The sequence below is a fragment of the Serinus canaria genome, chromosome 2 (assembly GCF_022539315.1).
Source record: "Serinus canaria isolate serCan28SL12 chromosome 2, serCan2020, whole genome shotgun sequence".
NCBI lineage: Eukaryota > Metazoa > Chordata > Aves > Passeriformes > Fringillidae > Serinus > Serinus canaria.
Window position 1 is genome coordinate 23,399,554 of NC_066315.1, and position 12,514 is coordinate 23,412,067.

The following is a 12,514-nucleotide window of genomic DNA, read 5'->3' on the forward strand; positions in this document are numbered from 1 at the left end:
CAAATTTACTGATGAAACCTTTTCAAAAAGAAGTACAGAGTTAAGCCTGGAAAACTCCCCCGAGAGGTTTGTTTACAAATTTAATTCAAAATTCCCATATACCATTTATCATAAGCACTCTTGAACCAAACACCATTTAACAATTCTGCATGAGTCAGTACAAACCCAGACAACATTCAGCTATTTCACCTTTTTACAAAAACATGTTATTTACAAAATTCATGTTGTTGGTATCTTCATATTGTTACTCTTACACTTGACATCAAGCTTCCAGAGATCACCACTTTCAAAATTTTTTTAGAGAATTACTTGTTGCTTTCTGAACATAAGCATTTTACAACTACTTCAAGTTAGACAGTTAAATGGCTCATTCTTGAAATGACTTACCTGTGAACACTTTGAACTCTGCCTACCACTTAGCTGTACAGTAACATTTTCTTAAATCAGCCAAGACCATCACTCACTTGGAACAGGATCATAAATGCCAAAGGAAGGGCACCACCAAGTACAGTCCCCTGTGGTGCCTGATCCCAGATGGGTTTGTTGAAATTGGGTACAGAGGCAAGGTAGGCAGCCTTGCCCCTTGGTTATCTATGGAAAGTAATCTTCAATTATTTTTCAAAAGGAAAGAGTTCCACTTGTAGAAATTACTTTTTTCTTCATTAAGAGGATCTGGCATGCACCTTAAAAGTGTTACATCAATAGAAAAGATGCTTTTGCTTTAAAAATGCAATGAGGAAATTGTAGAACAAGTAATTATACAGAGCAGCAGTAAACGGTGTGGCCAAACAAAACAGATGCAAAACTTCTGCATATGGTAGATTACTGTTGCTTTCCTAACAGTAGATTCATCAGCTTCCATTTGCCACTTATTGTGTCACAATTTTATTCAGAAGTCTGTTAGTTCACACAAATTTAAAAAGCAAGGCTTTAGCGCCAGAGTTTACATTGACCGCCTCTTGTATCTGATAACAGGGTTGTTAGGTGTGTGTATCATTGTTGTATAATTTATAGTTGGAAAATAGTCATTGATGAGATCAAATTCATACAAACGAAGCAAAGTAGACCAAATGGTCTTAATTTGAACATAAGCGAAGTTTTCTCCAATGCAGCGATGACGGCCTAAAAAGAGAGCCATAAAATTCAGTTAGAATATTTTACTGGATAGCCTCTGACAACTAGAAAACTTCAGAAGTTTTATGCAGACCATAGTTGCCCCTTTCTCAGCAATCTGAGACTCTGACGTTTCACATACCCCATTCTATAATTCCACCCAAGTCTTATTTTTCCAAGTTGTCACTGCATAAAACAGATGAGTAAGTGGAATGAGATTGTGCTGTTCTGTCCCCACTAGAGAGCATTAATTTATGTGTCAGGAAAGAAGCATTTGCAACAGAAATGAGATCAGCTCTATCTCCATCACAGCAATATTTGCAAACTGTTCTGAAAGTTGGGATTCTGCAGACTTTTTCTCTGCCTTCAACTGAACTTGTGTTACCAGGTTTGTCCCTGACTTGAAAAGATGTGAGTCAAGCATCATTCATGCTAACCTGAAGGTGTTTTGATAACTGCTGTGAGAGATCTATACAGCTATGACTAATGCAGAACTATTAATTTATTCTTTTAACAGCACCTTCAGAGTAAGAAAACTTTCAGGCAAAAACAGAAAAAACAATCTATCCTCAGCTGCTGCAGTGTGGAGAGGTGCTGCAGGAGATAGCTGGTATGAGCCACCTCAGCACAACCTCACACAAGGTGCTGCATTCTCTTACTCACCAGCACCAAATGGGATGTAGGTAAACTTCTCTCCAGCGGCTGGGTTATCTTGGAGGTATCTGTCAGGCTTGAAGTCCAGAGCATCATTCCAGGAGTCTCTGAGTCTGTGATTAACGGTGGGAGATACACACACTTGATGGCCAGGGGGAATATTGTATCCAGCTACAGTCTACAAGAGAAGGGACAAGACCCCACATGACAAAATGTCTCCATTTTTATTTTTAAAATGTTACCTGACATGTTATATCATGAGGCTTTAAATTTCAAGAGTTTTTGGCGAAGTGCATTTAAAATTACTGCAACCTAACACTTCCTCTCATACTTGAACAGGACACAGTGCTCAAGTAGTTGCAGGAACCTTCCAGCTATTTTAGTAAGGCTGACAATTCTACAGAAGGGGGTTCTAAAGAAAAAGAATGAAATTAAAATTTATTGAAAGCCTTTGACATTGAAGAGACATAATTAAAAAAATACTTGAATTTTTTGACATGGTACTGTACTTGTACAAATAGCAAGTTTTCTTTTGGATTTACCTAGCTTGCATTAAATGCATGCCAAATTTTTCTATTATGGCAATTAAAAGTACCTGGAAAACAAAATAATGGTGGCACCAAACTAAGCTCAAATAAGACTGGTAACTACAAGAAAGGGTCAGTTTTGCTGAAGAAAGCTGCACATGGCTGTTGCTGGATCCCAGAGCTGGTCTTCTCCAGGTGGAACAATCCCTGTTCCCTCAGCCTCTCACCACCACTGCTGCAGCCCCCTCCCAGCCAGGGGGCCCTCTGCTTGTTTCACTTCATCAGTCTTTTCCTTGCTGGGGGCTGCAGGTGTCTGAAACTGGACACAATTCCTCATGAAGGTAAAAAAATACCAAGTTCAAGGTATTAAACTTTCCTAACTCAACACTGGCTATGCTACCAATGACAGAACCCCAGAATGCCATCAGCTTTCCTCCCTGCCAGCAAACACAGCTCACTTGTGTTTCCTTCTGCCAGCTGAGATAGCTCTGACCTGACCTGTGCTGCTGCAGTGAAAGAGCTCCAAAAAGTGTCCTCACCTGAGGAGTTCTGGCCATTCTCATCATGGTCATTATAGGAGGTCTAAGCCTTAAAGTTTCCTTTAGACAGCGATCCAGCAAACTGAGATCCTTGAGCTGAAAAGAGAGAGAAAATGATGTACCAAAATATAGGCAAATTTATTCAACACAAACAAAATGCTATTTTATACCATTTAAAAACATAAAATAGTGAAGAGTAAGCAGTTTGTATTTACATGTACTTCATTAGCTACACGGATTATTTATTTTCCATTTGATTCAATTAAGAAGGAAAAAATCACCGACCAGTGCAATCAAATACAACTACTGTCTTAGTGATTTGTCTCTTAAGTATTTTCTGTTGCCTAATTAAAGAACAAGGTCACACTGCATTACTTTTCTCAGTGAAAATATGAGGATCTTCTACAGAACTGTCATTTATTAAATAAACATAGGAAATGCAATTTCCCTAATGAACACTGATTAAAAAAACCAATATCAAGCTGAAAATTTACTTGGACAGGAAGAGAAGAGGAAATGTACTGGCAAACAGCATTATCAGAGAATGACCATGCCAATTATTATTTTAACACAAAAGCATGTGACTGTATTTCAGGTCCAATGAGCTTTTAATTTTTTTTTTAAATAAGCATCTAAAAGTATGAAAATACCACTCAGGACTAATGTAACATACAGACCTGGTCGTAAGTTAAGGGTGGCAAGTCCTCCCCACACACAGCTTTCTGTTCTGCATAGCACTGCTCCTGTAGGGCTTTGTCCCTGGCGAGGAAGAAGCCGAGCCAGGCGCTGGTGGTGGAGGAGGTGTGCTGCCCTGCCAGCAGCAGCCCAATCAGCATCCCCGCAATTTCATCATCCGTCAGCGCGCGCCCGTCCCTGCAGCGAATGGAACCACACTGGAGCTTCATTTGGTCACATTTAACTGTTTGGCATTGCTATTTACACAGTAGCATCTACAATTTCTTCTAAGGTACTCCTTACACCTTCTGCTCTTTTATTGCCTACCCTAAATGAAGAGGCAAAAGATCCAAAGTAGGGAGAAGGGATAACAGAGGGAGAGAGACTCTTTAGGGGCCTTAAAGAAAATCATTCCTCAACAGCCAGCAAAGACAAAGGAAGCAACCTCAGTCACCAATGAAAATCTCAATAACCATTGACAACTGAAGTTTTAAACCTGTTTTTAAGAATGCAACTAGGACAAACTGCATGCAACAAAACCGATTCAGAAGATGTGGGAGTGTTTCTTGGGTTGTGGTAGATAGTTCTAACTAAAGAGCTCAAAGCTAAAGTAACTCTTCAAATAAGTCTTTAAACTCTTGGCTTACTTGTATGAAGCATCAAGTAGAGTTTGGAGCATGTCATCCTCCTTTTCCTCAGACTTTCGACGTTTCTGGATAACCTTGTAGAAAATATTCTTTATTTCTCTGTGTGCTCGATCTCGTCGTCTGCAATTCAAAACAGTTCCATTAGAAACTTAACACAACATAACACAGAATGCTTATGAGCATTTATTGGGATGTCTAGAATAGCTTACAAAGAAGAAGTGGTAGGGATGGGGGGCAATCCAAACAACAATGATGTTTAAATAAAACTTAGATAAGTTGCTTCCTCTGTCAGTGCTGGTACCTGAAGCTCGGCAGAGGCAGCCAGCCTGGCAGCAGCCAGGCAGCGTGAGTGAAACCCCCGTCCAGGTCAGCGTACAGCTGAGCCACCTTCTCGTCCAGCAAGCCTCGGATCTCCTTCCCATGTAAGCAATGGCTTGCTGTCAAAATGATCAGCTCTGAAAGGGCTTCAAAGAGGTCTGAGGGAAGATTTGAAAAACATTACTGAAATGTGGCTGATCAGATGTCTCTTTGAACAACTCTTTAATTAGATCACGAATACCTTTTTTCTAAGGTATTTCTTTCTAGAATTTTTTCTAGCAGAGTTAGTAATTCTTCCAAAGCAAGCCATACATCACAAGCTCAATCCTTAATAAATATAAGTGAAGTCATACAAAGATTTAATCCTGAAATCCAAATCCACAGGAAACCAGTTAATTTTGCTGCTCACTGAATTATTTTTATATAGTAAATATATAAACGCTTAAACGCTTAAATATAAATTTATATATTACCATATTATTAACTATGTTTATATACAAACCATATACATTCAAAACAATTCAATATATTAAAAAATTACATGTATTAGATAATTTTTATGCATTTAAATGTAAGTATGTATGTTTAAAGAATATTTGACACTGTTATGTAACTCTGAGCTTGCACTTTGGTCACTATTGTAACCATACCAGCTTCAAAGACACAGTTTTTCACTGCAGAAACTCCCAGAGCCAAGATCTTCAGCACAGGCTCTCTAGGAAGTCAAAGCTTTTCTCAGGGACTAGGAATTAGTTACACTGAGCTGACTGATACCATCCAAAATGAGCAAAACAGGTGCACTATGAGCTGACTAAGAAAGCAAAACTAAGATAGTCCTTCATTCCTTTCAGTGATTTTCTGAGCAGCTTTATTCTCCAGTAGTCTTACATTTGATTGTTAAAAACCTGTATTTTCTTTCTTCACACTCACATATTCAGTACACTTTTACCTATATAATTATTTTAAATTTCTTTTATAATGCAGTATATCTTTTACAAAAATATACTACATTGGCCTTAAGTATTTCCCAGAAAACCGGAAAAAAAATGCAGTTGATCCTGCTTACTTTTCTCTCCACATTCTCCCCATGCTTTGAAATACTCCTTTGTTTCTTCTTCAATCACAGATACATGCTGTCTAAACTGGGCAATGTTTAGCCCAGTTTTGAGCATCTTCTTCTGTTCCAAAAATATCTAAAAGAACCAAGACAGAATAAGCAATCAGTACAAGGACCATCATATTAATGTGATTAAAACTTATTAGAATTTCTACTATAAGAACATCCAAAAGTAAACAGGGATTATGATTAGGACTGCAGGGTACAGCAGATACTCAGTTTTTACTAATAGGTAATACTCTGTTTTTCTTTTCTTTGTCTTTCCAGCAATAGTTCAGAAACATTCAAATAAAATAATAGGTCAAAGGAGCTGCAGTTCTCTCTTCTGTAGTACCAAACAAAAAAATTTATTTTAGTATCTTAATTAAGCTTTATCCCTGAAGATACAAGATGCATGCAAAGTTGAACTAAGAAATGCCCTTTAGATATATAATCACAAACATAACCAGCCCCATCTTTGCAAAGTCTGGATTTAGCCTGTGTCCCCTGATATGTGGCCTCCTCACTTTCTCTCCCTCTCCTGTGTTGATTCAGGCAAAAGGATCCTGAGCTAGAGATGACCCTTTCTTTTACAGAGCCCTCTGATTTCACTGCCCAGGAAGTCAGACAGGCAGGATGCAAACTGCTTCCCAGGAAAATAGTGAGTTTCACACCCTTCTCAGTTCTTGCTCTTTTTCTATGTATAGGTTCACAGCTAACAAACCCACTGATGAAAAGCCCTTCGTTAGATGAGAACCATTCAATGTCATTGACAGGACACTGACTCAGAAAATTATTTATTTGATTTTTAAGTCCTAATTATGAATGAGGCATCTGCCCTATAGCCCTGCACTGTACTATGAGTAATACACCAAAAACTGTCTTCCCACCAAGGGCTCTGCATGTACAATACAGAACAAAAGGCATTAAGAGAAAAGCTACTTCTCAGAAGCTTCTGTTTTGAGAATGCAGTGAGGACCCCAGCAGTCTGTCAGAGGGCACACATGCCACAGAGCAGAGAAAAGCACTTTTTCCCTTGCACCATGCTAGCCAGTCTCCAGCTTGATGGAGACAGGAATAGCACACAGGAGTGAACACATCCTCTGCAATTTCAGCTCCTCTCAACAAAAAACTATCTGCAAGAGGCTTGGAGAGAGAAGAGAGAGAGTGAATATGAGTTGATATACTGCCTATGGATATTAACAATTACCAGAATCACTGGTAAGTAAGCAAGTTACTAGTTTTGAAGAATAAGGGATGGTTCTTCCAAACACATGACTGAAAGTCACAGAATTAATAGACAGCAGCTTAAGCAGAGAAAAGGGGGTCTCAAAAGAAACTTCAGGATGACCCATCAATTGTAGAATGCCAATGAAATTTTCCATGGCTCTCTAAATGCCTTCCTATTAGATGTCTGAAATGAAATCATGGTGGTGACACTGTGCAAAAAAAACCCTGCTTTCTTCTAGCAGAATGCATTCTGGCCACAACTGGCTGTGCTACCTCTCTAGCTTCATAGAGGGAAACTAAAGATAATCAGTGTCAGAGATCATTTAAAGGTCAATAGCAACTGCCTGCATCTCCTTGCTGTGGAAAAAGAGTAATTTCTGTGGGAAAAAAGGATTTTTCTGAGGAACCTGAATCTGCTGAGATAATAGGAAAGAAGTCCTTCTGGTATCAAAAGAATTAATTAAGCAGACAGATCCAGAGATATCCAAGGCTTACTCAGTAATATGGTTCATCTCTTGACTAAAGCAGAACTCAAATGCACTATAGGGAAAAAGAAAACCTAAGGTGACTGTAGAAAAATACCTAATTTCAGAAAAAAAGCAACAAAAAGCTGTATATGGCGGGCCAATGAGGTAGGCCTTAATAGTCCCTATGTTCCTGAAATACATGGTAGTAAGAAATGCCCATTTCCAAGGAGCTTACAGAAAATCTACAAAACTGATGGATGAGATTAGATCACATCAAAGAACTACCTCTTGCATGAAGACAGACATTTAAATCCATCCCCAAACGAAAAGCATGAAAGCAGAAGTCAAACCCTCTCTAACAAGCAGGTAAACTTTCACAGAATTAAGGACAAACCATGACCTTGAAGTTTCAAGCAGACATCCCATGACAGTCAGAATCCACAAAACAAGGACAACACAGTGAAAATCTGGCTAGCTTAGCAGCCTGATTCACAGATACTCTTCTGGAACAAGTATATACCAGAGAATACAACATGAGATGTACTGCAGAGAATTGTGCATCCTCCACACTTCAGCAGCTGCAAAACTGATTCACAACTCCATCCCTGACTTTTTGAGGAAGACCTCTGACTATATGAACTGGTAGAAACAAGCATGTTAGAATGGCCCCACTCATGGAAGAGATCTCCTAGGACATAAGAAATGATCCTCTCCTTGTTATCCAGGCTGCTGTCCTGCTGGTTCTCAAAGGGATGAGGAGCTATGCAAATCCATCCAATGGCAAAAGAACCTACCACCCAACCAACAAATTCTCTCCCAGACTGCTATCCACAATTTAGTACTTCTGTAAAAGGAGGAGACAACCAAGTTCTCCTTTACCTACTTAGAGAGTAGCAAGTTGTAGGTAGCTAGCTGGATATGAGATTTCCAAAAGAACAGGGTAAGGACAACATGCTTATTCTATGGATCATGGTGGATCATTGCAAAATGCCAGCGCGGAGACAAAGAGAGTAGTGATTACTGCCCCTAAGCCACATCATTAATAGGGCAACAATCACAACACGTAGGCAGGGATGAATGAAGAGGTATGCTAAGGAAGAAAATTAATTGATGGTCACAGAAACTAGTCAAATGACTGGCATTCATACTAACAAAATAACGCCAGAACTGAAGATCTAAAAATAAAGTATACCACAGTGCTGTTTCTTCCCCCCAACTACTCTGCTATGCAACATGCACTGAACACAGAGTGCCAGTGGAGCAAGTGGGACCCCAGAAAAGTTGGCTTCTGCAGTAGAAGAGTCTGACACGACAGGCCACTCTCACAAACTAGGAAGCAGCCAATGCTTAGCTCAGATGCAATACCACGTGACACAGCCCCCGTGCTCCCATGCAGACTGTATTCTGCAAACATACACAGAACGATTTCTGCCTGAGCAAAACAAACCTTGTGGTTTAAACTGTTAAATTATTACTCCCATGTCTAGATCTGGCATGGCATAAATATAAAGTTACCACTCTTAGGGCTTTCTCAGAAGAAAGACCTGAAGTTGCTTGGAAGGAAAAAGTGAGCTGCAGGCAGTGGCATGCTGCAAGGGAAGAAAAAAGTGACTCGCTAGTTTTTCCTCTCTGGTAAGATTAGATGGTGACCAGAACAAAAGATAACATCCAGAGTGACAAATGGCCAGGTGGTAAGGAAAGCAACCTGAACATATCAGATTATCTACATGAGACTGTTAACTACTGCAATATACCACATATCATATGAACACAACCCCGTCACACAGAGCCAAGAGCTCAGGGCTGCCCACTCAGCATTGAAACAGCCCTGCTTTGCCACTGATGTGGAACTGAAAACACAAACCGTGTTCGGGACGTCGTAGGCAACGCCCCTGCCGAAGACCGGCGTGGTCAGCCGCGAGTACACATCCTCCGCGTTCAGATCTTCGTTCTTGCTGTTGAAGAGCAGGGCAGCAGCATCACTGCCCAGCAAGTACGTGAATGTCTTGCCAACCATAGTGAAACTGAACACAGGTCCATACTAAGAGAGAGAATAAACAAACAAAAAAATTTATTTGAAATAAGAACAAAAAACCATTAAATCCCAATCTCGTACAGTCTTTCATAAATTACTTTTTCTCCTAAGAAGTATCCAGACATTTAGGAAAGATAAATATATTTTAAACCACATTTAAATTCATTCTCAATATACACACTAGGGATATCTAATGTTATAATGAACACATGTGAGCATGCACATTTTAAAACCATTTATTTTAGATAACATTAATAAAAGATCAGTCACACTAAAAAAACTAGCAAAGAGATTGCAGCATATATTGACCCCAGTAATCTACAAACACTGTCTTGAAAAATTCTGGATTTACGGAGTTATGCATAGATAATTAGGGGCAAATATGATTTTGAAGTTTAAAAGTCTTTTCCAGCAGACCTTCATGCACCAGATTTGGCTTTCTCTAAGCTAACGAAGCTAAGGTTTAAGCTTATAACTCTACTTGTAGACAATGTGAAACAGCTTGATAAATTTAATTGAAATTAAGGCTCTGTGGTATTCACATGCCCTCTGAACAGAGAGAAGCGGTGAGAAAAGCAGAGAAGAAGGAAAACACAGTTCTTATCTCGCTTGCTGTGCCTGTGTTGTGCTAAAGTAGAATGCGATATGGAGACTGTTTACCCAAAGTGAGGATGTTTTGTTCTCTTGGCCAAGAAGTGTGTGTGTGTGGGACTGTCACGGGACAGTCACGAGAGAAGGAGAGCTGAGTGCTGTTCTGGGCACTTGTGAGCAAGAGCGAGTGCCTGGCAGATTCAGTTTAGATACAATGTACATAGTAAAATAAAGTAATTCATTAGCCTTCTGATGATGGAGTCAGATGCATCATTTTCTCTCCCCTCGCCAATGTCGGAGTCGCCGCTGATTTACAATAAGGCTCTACTGATTTTGTTAATTCCTTCCAGGATGTACAGTATAAAAACTACTGAGCTTTTATACACCAGCTTTTTTAACATCAGAGAGGCCTTAAAATTCATCAAGTTGCCCACAGAGGTGGTCAGCTACATTCCAACCTGGTCATAGATCGGTAAATAATGTGAGTAAAAGTTACCAATTACAATATGAAATAATTTCATGCAAATGACTTTTTAATTAACTTGTGATTCAGCTATGAGTATTACCCAAACGTACAACCATATTTGTGATGTGAATCACGAGAGCTCAGAAAACACTACTGCTACATCAAGAGATCTGAAGATCACAGAGCCTACTGTGCACACTCCGTTCCATATCTGCAGTGGTAAATTAGAATGAACTGATTTTAAACAGGCCCCAGACAGACAACTTAAGAGATACACAAAAATACTTTTGTATATGCTCGGCCAATCATGTAGGAAAACATACCTTGTCATAAGCATTTTCCAAAAATTCAATGGGACTTTTTCCAAATGCAATTGCATGACCAAGGAAAGGGATGCCTGATGAAATAAAAGGTGGGTAGTTCTGTAAAGGAAAGAGAAAAATAAACACTGAATTTTCTTCAGAGATTATCACAGACTCATGAACAAGTAGAATATCCTAAGCTGGAAGGGACCCACAAGGATCGAAGTCCAACTCCCGGCCCTGCACAGGACCATGCACAAGGGTGACAGCGTGTCCTTGACAGAGGCTGTCAAAATGCTTCTTGAACTCTGCCAGGCTTGGTGCTCTTTACTGGCCACTTTACTGGCATGTGCCAGTGCCCAAAAGTAATAAAATCATGGCCATTTACATAAAAACCAACCAGAGAAGAAGTTTTATATATATTTGTTTCAACTCTTTCTTGAAAAGGCCAACTTTAAAAAAAATTTCAACTGTTTAGATAGAGCTATACTTAAAGCAACAAAGGTTAAAATGAAGTTAATATGATTAAGATACTTCCTGTGCTGCCTCTGAATGCGAAGAACAAAGATATTGCACCTGAAAAGAAGGCAGCTAGAAACGAAGCAGTGCTGGAGGATTTGTTAAACAGCCCCTCAAAAGCACCTTCAGGTTAGCACTGTATTTCATGCATTAGCGGACACCTTGTCTTAAGCTCCATCGACGAAACAGTACCGGGAACGCCCCTGGGCTCCGCCACCCCGAGCGCCTCTGCCCCCGCGGTTCGGACCAGCCCGGCGAGGGCCGAGCCGGCCGGCTGCCCCAGAAGCCGCCACGGCGCGGCCGCTGGAAACGCCGCTCGCCGGCCGGGGCCCCTCCCTCACGCCGGGCTTTCAACGCCGCTTCCCCCGCGCTCCCGAGGGCTGTCCCGAGCCCTGCAGCGGCCGCCCGGCTCCCCCGGCCCGCGGGCACCGTCCCTGCTGCGGCCCGGCCGCCGCGCTCACCTTCTTGTGGGAGCCGAGGTGTCGCCGGTAGCCGAGCTGGAACAGGTAACCGAGGCTGAGCGCGAAGGCGGAGGCGGCAAGCACTAGGGAGAGGGGGTTGCCGACGGCCACCCGCTCCAGCAGGGACCCGCCGACCTCCATGAGGTTCAGCATTTTCTCGACGCCCGCCGCCATCCGCCGTGGCTCCGCGGGGCAGGGCGGCGCGGTGGGCCGGGCTGGTCCGAGCCCGTGCGGCGGCTCCCGGCGCTGGGCTGATCTCTGCCCATGTGACGATTGCCGGCGCCGCAGCCAACCCGCGGCCGCGCCGCGCGGGGTGACGGCATCGGCCGGGCTGCGGCCCGCGCCATTGGCGGGCGGCGGGCATGGGGCGGGCCCGGCCCGGCCGCCTCAGGGCTCGGCCCCAGCGCCTCCGGCTCCGCGGCGCTCGGCTTCCAGGTGTTTGAAACGCTCCGTGTCCTCCAGCTCCTGGATAGCGCGGTTCTCCTCCGGGAAACGAGGCTGATGGCGGTGAGCCGTCCCTCGGGCATCACTGCCGGCACCCCCGCTCCTTTGTAAAGCTGCACAGCACCCGGAGAACGAGCATGCCTTATTTGTGTTTAATTCCGGATGCGCCAAATGTTTAATGTCAGAAAACCCGCGTATTATTTTTGAAATGAGTTTCCGCTAAGATCTGAGGATTTAAAATCAAATAGTGCACAAAGCTGCATTTGGAAACAGAGCTCATCACAGCTGAGATCAGCTTGTTGTCCACATACAATTCTTCAGTTCAACGGGAGGGTATCTTTATGCATTTCCGGAAAATTCTGGTTTGAGTAGGTCTTTTTGAGGCAGTGTTTGCTCATCCAGTGAGTCCAGTCAGCTTCTAAAGTTTAAA

At 42.0% G+C, this 12,514-nt stretch overlaps 1 protein-coding gene across 1 annotated transcript; it reads right to left on the minus strand.

Moving 5' to 3' along the window:
* Positions 1-62: 62 nt before the first annotated feature.
* Positions 63-11,875, minus strand: LOC103812812 (lanosterol 14-alpha demethylase). Its single transcript, XM_030231133.2, has 10 exons — positions 11,641-11,875; positions 10,682-10,780; positions 9,131-9,307; positions 5,540-5,666; positions 4,457-4,631; positions 4,156-4,275; positions 3,511-3,706; positions 2,834-2,929; positions 1,777-1,945; positions 63-1,122 (listed from the first exon to the last, which is right to left on the minus strand). The coding sequence occupies exons 1-10, from the start codon at positions 11,812-11,814 to the stop codon at positions 944-946; spliced, it is 1,512 nt and encodes a 503-aa protein (XP_030086993.2). The 5' UTR covers positions 11,815-11,875; the 3' UTR covers positions 63-943.
* Between the last annotated feature and the right edge of the window lie 639 nt (positions 11,876-12,514).